The following is a 12,466-nucleotide window of genomic DNA, read 5'->3' as shown; positions in this document are numbered from 1 at the left end:
GATGACCTGATGACTGAGCTAGTCTTGAAACATATTTAATGCAAGCAACATTTTTAGACACTATTCTAACTTTATTTCCAGCATCATTGTGTTCTGAAATTGTTCAGACCACAATTTATAGCGCAATACGTAAAAGAGAGTGCTTGTAAAATTCTCAATGCTGCCACATGAGGCACTGTATTGGTTATTAGCATAAAGTGTCTTCTTTTATGGTCAATGTGAAGAAAATCTTGCTAAGCAAGTTAATTAAAGTCAACATGTTTACAGCAACTAACCTAAATAATAACAAATGCGGTTTAAAGCCGCAATGTAACAGAAGTAGCAACAAATCTGTTCTTCTGTGTTAATTATCGAACATGAAAAAAAGGTAGGCCGGGGACTCGATTGTATCCATCGGTTCGGTTGTTGATTGGATGGAGACAGATCTGTATGCGAGCTTGTAGTTGATTGTAAGAAATGGGCGGGGCTTATACAAAATAATTGGAGAAATACGGCATACAACATCAGAGAAGTCTGTCGTTTCAATGGAAAAATGAACAATTACAAGCTAAAATTAAAAAGAAATATTAAACATATGTAATGATGAATCAATCAGAATAAGATGACTAAACTTAGTTTAGAAAATGGATAGGGTGAGTTTTCAATTTATGCTGACTAGATATTTGAAATGAATATATTATATAATATATAAAATATTCCCTTGGAGTGGAAACTAATGCATTGGCTCAGCGCTTTTGTATCCGTTTGTGTACATGCATAAAGTGTTACTTGTCTTTAAGGATGCACCAATATGAAAATTGTGGCCTATACCAATAAACGATATCTTGGCCGATAAATTTTTGGTCTCAAGCACACAATTATAATGTTCTCATTACAATTGTATGTAGCCTATATGACAGATTTGCGCTGCGTATTGCACTTAACTGTATTTTTTTAAGTGACTCCAATTATATTTCAAGCAATTCAAAACCATTATGGTAAACAGTGCACATCTGAAGGAAATAATCCACTATTTATCGGCTTTAATATATCGGCCAGATTTTTTATATATAATATTTAATATTTTAATATATTTAATATATTATATTATATAATAAACATATATCAGCTGATACCAATATGGTGGCTGATATATCTTGCATCCCTACTTGTCTTGTTTATTAACAGAGCCGAAAAAGTCTGCAAGACAAGTGAATGCTTTTAAACCCACTACCCACAAAAGTGACAATTATCAATTATCAAATATCAACAAACCAAAATTGTTATCAAAAAAATATTAAAAATATATAATCGAAACACTCAGACAGTGATCTTGTGTATATAAAAAAAAAGATCTTGGTTAATGATTTCTTGTTTTATTTCTGGGTGTGTTCGACTTCTGTATTATGTACAGTACGTGTCACAAAATCTCCTGCTACTATTTAGATAGAGGCTGGTTATGTTTTTAATACTCACTTATCAGTAGTGGAGATTTTAATGGCTCTGAGGGTGTCTGCAAGGTAACAGTACCTCAGTGTGTTGTAGTTTCACTAATCGTCCTGTTGGCATAAGAACTATTAGCACTTTGTGCTGGGCTAAATCAGTAAGGTTAACCTGATCTTTGCTTCTCCATGACACATGTAAACTGACAAGCACTACTCACTCTTGCCATCTTCTCCTCAGATATTCTGGCAGAGCAGAACAGTCCTTTGCTACATGACCAGGAGGTCATGCCCTTCACCAGCTATCCCAGCATGCAGTACACCTCGGTGGAGCCCTCCATGTCATCACCATCATACTACTCCAATCAGCATTGCTACTCACAGTACAGTGGGGAGGAGTGGTACTCTACATCCAATGTGTTTGAGATGAGGAAAGGGCCGTTGGAAGGCAGCTTTGATAATGAGCTCGACGAGTCTTGCCCTGTAGTCCCGACTGCGTGTAAAAGGTCCCGACACGCAGCCCACTCCGGAAGGAGCAAAGGCGAAGAACTGTGTGTTGTCTGTGGAGATACAGCATCAGGGTATCACTACAATGCACTCACATGTGAAGGATGTAAAGGTGAATCCCATTTTACTTTTATTGTGCAGCCGTTATTTGGCACGCTCAAGCTTTTCACAGGGCTGGGAAACGTTCTTAGTTCTTATTCATATTCGGTTCCACGGTTCTGTTAATGGTTCTCCCACATCCACGGAACACCACTACTGAATGAATCAGACAGCTCGATTGCCAAACTAATGAATCTTTTATGCTGGTTCTTTTGTGTGTGTTGGAGCAAGGTTGGAACTAAACTATGAAGGACTGTGGCCCTCCAGGAACTGAGTTTGACACCCCTGTGTAAGCCGTTTGTGTTTGATTCACTAAAAAGAACCGATTCATTAGATTATTATTATCAGGAATCGGACTACACTAGTTTTTGATTCTCCAAAATATGCTTAGTCATTAGTTCAGGAACCTGACAAGACTGGTTGTGGTGTATGGTTTTGCTTGACTAAAAAGAACCAGCATATGAATTATAGGCTACTTTCGGGAATCGGATCGGACTACATTTCCGCGCACTGTTTTTCAAATGATCCTGAAGGACTTGATTAGCTGTATCAGGTGTGTTTAATTGAGGTTTAGGCTAAACTCTGCAGGGCTGTGACCCTCCATGGACTGAGTTTGACACCCAGGCTTAACTATAAAGGCTACACTGAGATCAGTATAGTTACAGGTTGTTCATATGACAACATGAAGATTATGATTTATGATTTTCTCAGTAGGCTAATAGTTTTTATATAAATATGAATCATTTAAATATGTTGAAATGTTAATATGGTGTTAGAGTTGCTGTATAGCTATTAGCCTATTATTGGATTGCATCTTTTTTTTTAATTTACACTATGTAACTTTTGGCCTCTAGCGGTTAAAAAACAAAACTGTATTTTGCGAAAGAACAGTGTTTTGGTTATGCTTCAGCTGTGTGACTGTGCAGATGGTTCTTTCTCATAACTATAATAGATAAAGATTATCCTACAGCTCATAAAACATTTACTACCAAGCTTTAGAGACATAACCAGTTTAGAAATAGACACGGTAACGTTAACTTGCTTCCTTGAAAATAAATTCCAGCACATTGCTACAGTAACCCAATGAAATGACGCTTCACAGATAATGCTCCACAATCTGTTACATATGTCAAATTTATCTGTTCAATAAAATTCCTATACTTGCCTGTTGAGTAATAAAAACACAATCTCTCGCTTTTACAACATTTCAACTCAGTTCTCGCCATTTCCGAAAAGCCGAGCCAATTGTTGTTCGTTTTATTACGAGCTCTGACTCATTCTCTTTTTGCCAGCAGGCTCTGTTCGGAGGTTGTTGTTGTTGTTTTAAACGGGTGATTCCCTTCTTATACTGTCTCTGGTGATTCCCCTGAGGTTTAAGATTTAGCTACTCCATGTCAACCTTTTTGGTTTGGTTAGCTGGTTGTGATAACTTACCTAGAAAGTAGCTGGGACACCGGATAGGACAAACGCACACTCGAGTGACGAAGGCCTACGCAATTTCCCGCGAAAACGACCCCGACTGGTAACAAAACAAAACAAAACAAAAAACCTATAATAGGTTCACCATAGTAAATCAGGTTAAAACATGTTTTGCAATAAAAATGTATGACGTTTTGTTAATTTTGAACAAAGAAAGGTGTCATCATTGGCAATTTTTTTTAAAAAAATATATTTATAATCCAGCCTGACATAGCAACATTGGCTCAACCAATGGTGTGAGTTTGGAGCGGGTCTATTTGCCTCACTCAAAGAAGACATAATGGAAAGCTGTTTTGAAAAGAATTATTTTCGCTATATTATTTCATGCAAGAGACATATAAATTACACATAAACTTTAAGGTCAAACATAGCTTTGCCATTTTTTTATTTTATTTGATATATAACGTGCAGTTGCACCCTTTGTTCTGTGACCTCTTTAAACCTTCATATTGCAGTGTGCCTAGTCTTACAGTGTAGCCATGGCTACATAACTTATGAAGGACGTAATACATGACATGTATAGCCCATGCATGCGCCAATTTTAGCTCTTTGGAAAATCATTGGCTGAATGACTGCAAGTGTAATTCCACCTGTGCATGGACAATGCCCAAAGGGCAGATTCTGGGCTATGTGTCCCGAGTCCCATAGGGTTGGCTGGGTTTGCACCTTCACGTTCAGTTTGGATTGGGTTCCCTCTCAGCTTTCTGCTGAATAATGATGTAGGCAACCAGAGCCACACGCCGCCATGCAAAGTTAATGTGTGTCATTGTGCTCATGGGCTCATGCTGGAATAATTACCTGTTCCAAAAACAACTGCACATGTTTGTCTGCTGCCTAGAACTGGAAATCAAGCATCCAGGAGTATCGGTATTACAGTACTGAACGTAATGTCTTAAACATTACACCATATACGTTACATGTACTGGGCTGCAATGAACCTATTCCTTGATCTGTGTTTACAAATTGACCTTCTTGTCTCTGCTAATAGTCTAGGCTTGACGCCACTTTGTCTTCTAGTATTTTTACTATAGTTTTCAGAATAAGAGAATGGTTATAGAGCTAAATAATTATTTAGCAATGAATTTTGCACCTGAAAGCTTTTGTATGTATATTCTTGCCATCTGTATGTCAGACAACTGATAGTATGATGGGTGAAAAAAAAAAAAAATACATATTTAATAAAACAGTGGATTTTAGGGGATAAATTGTGACCCCAAAATGGATTTCAGGTCTGTTCTATAGGTGTGCAATACAAAAAACAATGCTAAATGCAAATAACAAAATGTAATTTTTTTCTAAATAATAACTTCGTAACAATAGTAATATTAATAATAATAATAAAATAAGCAAAAAGAAAACATCAAACAATTATTGAAAATAATTATTGAAAAAGGAAGACGTCCATAACTCTGTTATTGATGCAATGGTATTTCTTCTAAGGTTTCTTCAGAAGGAGTATCACAAAGAATGCTGTATATAAGTGTAAGAGTGGAGGAAACTGTGAGATGGATATGTACATGCGCAGGAAATGCCAAGAGTGTCGACTCAGGAAGTGCAAAGAGATGGGCATGCTCGCAGAATGTGAGTAAAAGCACTGCAAACTTTGTAAACTTTGTTCCTCGTCAGCATGAAAGTCACGCAATAATGTGAAATCAGATGAGACACTTTGATCTGTAAAACATTTTCAATAAATATAAAGTTCTGTCTTGAAACTCTAGATGGCGCAGGCTAATAGGTCCTAACTCAACCTGCTCATAATCACATCATTTTTTGTAGGGCACAGCTGATTGGTTCCTGCTGTATCAGTAGCCAATGAGCTCACGTGCTGAACCTTCAAATAAATTTGCTGTAGCAGTTGCAGTGTGCTTTCAGAAACCCTCCACATTCCCCAGCTCCACCTGTATAGAAAAGTTTCACATGAATAGCATGGATGAAAATATTGAATTGTTACCTAGAATCATTATTTTGAATTAGCATGCAACAGAGTCTGTCGTTCAAAAGTTATTGTTCATAAAACTTGATAAGAAACAGATTGCTTGTATCCAGTATGTCAATCTAGTTTATGCATCTCTTTTGTATTTGCATCCTCAGGCTTGTTAACCGAAATCCAGTGCAAATCCAAAAGACTGAGGAAAAACACAAAAGCCTCATCTGACGAAAGTATAGGGGATGATGTTGGTGATAGTAGAGATGCTAAACAGGTTGTATCTACCACAAAACCCTCACAGGTAAGAGCGCAGGTACTGATTGGGTTATTATTATAATCAGTTGTGAGTTTCTAGAAAAACAAATGTCACTTTTTGATTCGTTCAACTTTAGTTTTTGAGATACAGTTTCCTTGATGCCATGCTTGTTATAATATAACTTTTCAGGTATAATTGCAAACTAAAGTTAAGGTTGTTCTATGGCAACTTTTATTGAAGTGCTATAAAAGGTTAAAGGGCAACCTCAATGATTCTCTTGACTATGGAGACAAAATATCATTCTTCTCACTTTTGCCCACATACGGTTACTTCTGAAAGATTATATGATGAAGGGTTGTAAAATGGCTGTGCAGGATCAAACGTTGGTTAGTTGACAGTGACACCACCAAAAAATTGACACCACTAAACTTTATTCTTTAGTCCACGTATCTGAATTCTCCTGATCCAAAAGGTTTATACATTTTGACTTTTTGCCACATTTTCTCATTTCAGGAAAATATAGAACTGAGCCAAGACCAGCAGGCTTTAATAAGTTATATAGTTGACGCTCACAACAAACATCGCATCCCCCAGGATATGGCAAAAAAACTGGTATGTCTTCTGGAAATAAAAAAAAACCATCAACCTTACGCCCTTACTTATCTTATTTTAGATCACATTCTTTAATCTTTTTATGATTCATTAATGTACAAAGCATTCAAATGCTACTGTTAAAATCAGTAAACAACTTTGCCTTTTCTTATCTCTGTTAAATCATTATATAACCAAGGTTATTGCCACCCCAATGTCACAAAACAGTGGCTTATTTGCATACTGATATTTTTTCCCCCTTCTAATGTCCATAGCTACAAGAGCAATTTAACACAGAAGAAAACTTCCTTCTACTGACCGAAATGGCAACTAGTCACGTCCAGGTGCTGGTTGAGTTCACAAAAAACATACCAGGTACTGTTATTTCTAATTCTAGAATTCTAGAGTTGCTGCCTTAAATGTTTAAGTACAATCAACTTGGATGTTTAAGTAATTTCAACTTCAATATTATGACTTTTAGAAAAATGAGTTGAATCTTGTATAACTTATAAATAGCAATGTAAAAACACATGTTGTCATAACTTATTGATCATATCATTTCTTTACAGTGTATAGTAGTTTCTATACAAATTGTTTGAAAAAAAACAAAAACAAGATCACATAGGTCAAGATAAGGTCATGTGACACTTTTTATATTACACTGATGTCCTATGAAGAGGTTGCAATAAACTCCACCAGTTCCAAGCAAACATACTCAGGTTCTTGTTTTCTGAACAGGTTTTCAATCTCTGGATCATGAAGATCAGATCGCTTTATTGAAAGGTTCCGCCGTAGAGGCGATGTTCCTGCGTTCGGCCCAGGTTTTCACCAAGAAACTGCCCAACGGACACACAGAGGTGCTGGAGGACAGGATCAGAAGGAGCGGTAAGCTCATTATTTGGATTGCAGCATAATTTACAGCATGATTCATGAACTGCTTCTATGGAGTGTTCAAAGGAATCATGACACTGGGATTGGGTTTCATACTTGTTGAGCCTCTTAAAGCCCAGAACAAAGTTCATAAAGTTCAATGGGCAAGTTATATTAATAATGTATCTGTCCGCCCTAAATAACCTCAGGAAATTTGCCATTGATAATCGCGTGGTGTATGTTACACGTGTAAAAGGACACTAAAAGTCCAACTGGTTTCGGTTTCACAGAAGTCTAAGCACTGGATGACTGCCAGGAACAGCATAAAGAGGAAAGCCCTCATACAGCATGTTGCTAGTGAATATCATATCTTCTGCTTTATATCACATCGAATTGTGTAGAACACTTGGTTGTGTTACAGTAGGATGCACAATCAATTCTCTCTCTTAAAAGCATCTTAAAGGGATAGTTCACCCAAAAATACAAATTCTGTCATTGTTTACTCATCCTCAAATAGTTTCAAACCTGTATACATGTCTTTGTTCTGCTGGACACAAAGGAAGACCAAGCAGATTTCATGCCCCATTGACTACCATAGTATTTTTGTTCCTACTATGGAAGTCAATGGGGCTCATCAACTGTTTGGTTACCCATATTCTTCTAAATATATATTTTTGTGTTCAGCAGAATAAAGAAACTCATACAGGTTTGGAATAACTTGAAGGTGAGTAAATGACAGAATGTTCATTTTTGGGTGAACTATCCCTTTATTGTTGCCCCATGTTTACTCCACGCTGAATCACCTTTATTTCAAAGATGGTTGCTTTCAGCCTCTCAGTATTTGAAAAGCTGTAACGATCCGTCCAGTTAGTGATATTTCTGAACAGACAGATGAATGCAGAGTGGTGTACACCCTTTTGAGTCCTCCAGCATGGGCTTGGGAATATTCACGCAAAAGGCCAGCGGGGGAAAAATAGATGCACTGTCTAAAGAGACTATTGTTCTCTATCTAAACATCGAGAGGCCTATTGTCCTACTATCTGGCTCTCAGCGCCTCTGACATTTCTCTAGCGTGAAGTGCGTCAGTGTCAGTGTTTTTTTTTTTTTGCTCTCTTTTTTTGGAAAGTTATGACAAAGGTTATCCTTTCATCTGAAGGGAAATGAACGAAACTGAGAAAGGAGTCTGCGTGCTGTGATCATTTCATCTCTCGAGGCGGGTGGCGACTGTTTGTTTATACTGAGTTTTTGAAAAGTTCGTTACACTCCAGCACTGTTTTTCTTTAATATTAACATTTTGGTAAGCTGAATTGTTAAGTCATGTTTTTAATGTCCCAGCTGCATCAGTGCGTCTTCGGTGTGTCGGGTTTCCCTGATTGGTCGGTCTGTAGCAAACCCTTACGGCTCTTCACACTGAATGCTTTACATCAGAAAAGAGCTCTCGGCTTGTATAGCCAGCAAAGTATGATAATTATATCAATGATAATGATTAAAGACAAAGACCTCGCACAAAACACAGGAAAGCCCTTCAAATACAGGCTTCAAATGAACTGCTGTTACCGAGAATCCCACTGAATGTGGAAACGCACAGCTGTGGGGATCCGAGGCCAGATTCAGATCAGCTCGGACCAAACAGACAACACAAAGCAACAAGGTCACGACCCTTGATGATCTTATTTCTAGTTTTTGTCAAAATATATACATTTCCATTTAACAATATACATTTTTTATAAAAGATATGAAAATTTATTTTAAGAATGGAATTTAAATTAATTTTATTTTTCTTATACCCCACTGACAAATAGTTTTTTTTAAATCTCATTTAAAGAATAAATCTAATCAAACAGCTTAAATTAGAGATATACCCCTGGTTTCACAGACAGGGCTTAAGACTAGTCCTAGACTAAAATGTAAGTCTGAGCTGTTTCCACTGAAATAAACTTGCACTGACTGATATATATATATCAGTGCCTTTTTAGTTTTAAGATGCACATCGGTAATGTTTTTTTTCTAAGCATGTTTATAAAAATTACTTAAATGTACTAATTGATCTATGGTCTAATCCTGGCTTAGTCTAAGCCCTGTCTGTGAAACCGGGCCTTAATCTTTTAACTTCAGAAGATATTAATATATCTTTTAAAGGTTTAGTTCACCCAAAAATTAAAATTCTGTCATTAATTACTCAGCCTCATGTTCAGAACATATAGACCGTCAATGGAGGGACAGAAATCGCTCAGATTTCATAAAAAATATCTTCATTTGTGTTCCGAAGATGAACGAAAGTCTTACGGGTTTGGAACGACATGAAGGTAGTGACAGAATTTTCTTTTTTGGGTGACCTAACCCTTTAAAAATGTATTTTAAATTATTGTCTTTGCCTCATCTCACAGGCAAATAGTATATCTCATTTAAAGTAATTCAAACCAAACTTGAGTGAAATTTATACTGTAAATTCAAGATGTAATATCTGAAAACAATTAGGCTAAGTCTTATCTTACAAAAATTTGCTTAATTTATCATGTTTTAAGAATATTACATATTGTTAAAGGGAAAACAAGAAAATGTAATTAAATAGTGCATAAGATGAAATAGCCATGAATGTTTATTAATGATGGATGGGTGGATTCTGAAATCGTGTGATTCAATAAATCCATAGGACACTCACTGTTGCTTTTAAATATAGGCAACACTGCCACCCTGAGGCCCCAGAATGAAACAGGCCATTTATAAAACAAATACATTTTGTACTGCAACAAAGACAGTTTTACAACTGAATACTTAAAAGTGTGACTCAGATTTATTTATTGAAGTTTAATTAATTAAAATTTATGGAGGTATGATTAGTGCCACGTGAAAGAATGCATGCTTCATTTAACTTTAGTAATAGCCAGTATGTAAATATGCGCATTGGGCTCAGCAGGTTATTTTTAAATGTAATTATAGCTTCTAAGAAATATGTTTTGGAGTGGTTACAGGTGGCTGAGGTAATAAATGACTGCTGTTTTCATGTTGTCATTGCTGGACTTTCAATAGAGTGATTTAGAAAATGATTGCAAAACTTGGTGTGTATCTTCATGAATCGCTTTATTTCCTCAGGAATATCTGAAGAGTTTATGACACCCATGTTTAACTTCTATAAAAGCATTGGGGAGCTGCAGATGATGCAAGAGGAACATGCTTTACTTACTGCCATCACAATCCTCTCACCAGGTGAGCAGATCGGTCACTTAATGTTCTAAATAAAAAGTTGCAGAATGCTGATTAATTAGTTTAGTTTGGTTTATTTCTTATTTGAGCAAAATAAAAGAACACAATCGTGCAAAAGTTTGGGTACAGTAAGATTAAAAAAAAGTCTCTTATGCTCACCAAGGTTGTGTTTATTTGATCAAAAATACAGTTAAAACAGTAATATTATGAAATATTTAAAAAAAAAAATCTATTTTAATATATTTTAAAAATGTAATTTTTTCCTGTGATGGCTCAGCAGTCTTCAGTCACATTATCCTTTAGAAATCATTCTGATATGTTGATTTTGATCCAAGATGCTATTTTGTAATGTGAGCTATAGTTACAGGACAGTTTTTAGTGTCATTGTTTGTCTGGAGCTGGTGTGCTTCTACCGAATAACAACAAATTATTTTTTTTGTAATACTCGTGTACTTTTTGTATGTTCATTTTTTGTTCATCCTTGTCTTTCGTTCGTCATCTTCGCATTATTTTGCTTCTCTTCAGCTATAGTAAAGAGACATCCACTCTTGCATTGTATGTTCGTGCATTTTGGGGGGCGGAGCAATGACGGGAGTGGTGTGTTTCAAATATCAACAATGTTTCAAAGAAATTGCTTACTGTACCTTTAAAGCTACACTGTGTAGGATTTACTCCCATCTAGCGGTGAAATTGTATATGACTACCAACTAAATATTACTTTCTAGTGCCTCCCATTCCAAAGGCATTTTAACTCCTACGGTGGCCCTATTATTTCAAATCTGCCGGCAGTCGCGAGTAATCTCCCTCTCACATTCGTCACTGTGCCACTGCGTGTAAAAACGCGAAAGGCGAAGCTTGTATGTCCCTCTTTGGCCAATGTAGTTTCAAGATGGAGGGGCAACATGGCGACCGGCATTTGAACCCCTTACCCGTATGTACTTTCAATGGCAGATTATAAACTTACGAGAATACTTTATAACTTGAAAGAAGTAATTATACATTAATGAGCACATATATTTTTGAAAGAACTAAGTGTTTTTTGCTAAGAATCAACTAAAAAAGTTACACAGTGTAGCTTTAAACTATCTAAAACCCCCTTTTTGTTCTTATGTAATTTGTTCTGTTCTAATAATAAGTTAAATGGTTAATGATTAATAAGTTCACAATAGAGAAGCTACCACATTTTTGTCATTGTTTTAAGCTTTAGAAGGCCACAAAAAAAGTGTTCCATTTGACTGAAACTGTTCTATCTAACCACAGACAGGCCATATGTAAAAGACCAGCAGGCAGTGGAGCGTCTGCAGGATCCCATGTTGGAGGTGCTGAGGAAGGTCTGTAAGCTACAGCACCCTCAGGAGCCCCAGCACTTTGCAAGGCTTCTCGGTCGTCTAACTGAGCTTCGCACCCTCAACCACCACCACGCCGAAATGCTAGAGTCATGGCGCATGAGTGACCACAAGTTCACCCCCCTCCTCTGTGAGATCTGGGACGTTCAGTGACTTTGTGACAGAAAATGCAGGGGGAAAAAATGGGTGGATGGAGAATAAATACCAAAGACTTTTACTAAGCTGCCAAATAAAGGAGTTTACACACTTTTGAGAGAATTTGACTGTTAAAGTATAAAATGTAAACGGTATACATTGCCAAATGTCAAGTAAAGCAGGAAGTAAAAATTATTTGAAGACATTATCAGCTCTTCAAGAAAAGATTGAGGGACACATTTTGATATTGTAATACCTGTGTAAATGTTTACCTGGCCTTTGCTACTTGATTTGTTTAAAATCTGCTTAATCTGAGGATTGCATGGCTTTTTACACTTTATGTCTGTTTGTGTATTGTGTAATTCATCTAAATATTTTAAGGTTCTCAAAATCTGTACTTCCTGACCTGTGGTCACTCTTTTCACATTTTGAAAATCATGTAAATTTCCAGTCTTTTGTGCATAAATATGTGTTTATCTGGAAGTTGGTGTTTACCACTGTGTAGCCTACTGTACAAACAGCATTATGAGTACATTCATACATACAGATTCAGTGATACACTATATGGCCAAATATATGAGGACAAATCAACAGACCCATGTGCAGAGCACAAAACCATGAAAGTTCACCC

At 36.5% G+C, this 12,466-nt stretch overlaps 1 protein-coding gene and 1 long non-coding RNA gene across 4 annotated transcripts in view; one reads left to right on the top strand and one right to left on the bottom strand.

Annotated features, from left to right (window-relative positions):
- Positions 1-1,739, bottom strand: part of LOC307159939 — a 9,967-nt gene extending 8,228 nt beyond the window's left edge. The window contains exons 1-2 of the long non-coding RNA XR_013821464.1: positions 1,643-1,739; positions 1,456-1,538 (exon numbers count right to left, since the gene is read on the bottom strand). This is a non-coding gene — a long non-coding RNA (uncharacterized lncRNA). The remainder of the gene's footprint in view (positions 1-1,455; positions 1,539-1,642) is intronic.
- nr1h4 (nuclear receptor subfamily 1, group H, member 4) overlaps positions 1-12,466 on the top strand; it is a 14,907-nt gene extending 2,441 nt beyond the window's left edge. For 2 of the 3 annotated variants that reach the window (XM_079873655.1, XM_079873654.1), the window contains exons 3-10: positions 1,663-2,040; positions 4,947-5,087; positions 5,598-5,734; positions 6,203-6,301; positions 6,556-6,655; positions 7,019-7,165; positions 10,244-10,357; positions 11,615-12,466. In XM_079873655.1, the coding sequence (XP_079729781.1) occupies positions 1,663-2,040; positions 4,947-5,087; positions 5,598-5,734; positions 6,203-6,301; positions 6,556-6,655; positions 7,019-7,165; positions 10,244-10,357; positions 11,615-11,853 (1,355 nt within the window). In that variant the 3' untranslated portion in view covers positions 11,854-12,466. The remainder of the gene's footprint in view (positions 1-1,662; positions 2,041-4,946; positions 5,088-5,597; positions 5,735-6,202; positions 6,302-6,555; positions 6,656-7,018; positions 7,166-10,243; positions 10,358-11,614) is intronic. The other variant, XM_079873656.1, reaches the window with a different exon arrangement.

The sequence above is a fragment of the Squalius cephalus genome (assembly GCF_949319135.1).
Source record: "Squalius cephalus genome assembly, chromosome: 6".
Taxonomy (NCBI): Eukaryota; Metazoa; Chordata; class Actinopteri; order Cypriniformes; family Leuciscidae; genus Squalius; species Squalius cephalus.
The sequence above is the reverse complement of the archived record's forward strand: the minus strand, read 5'-3'. Positions and strand labels throughout refer to the sequence as shown.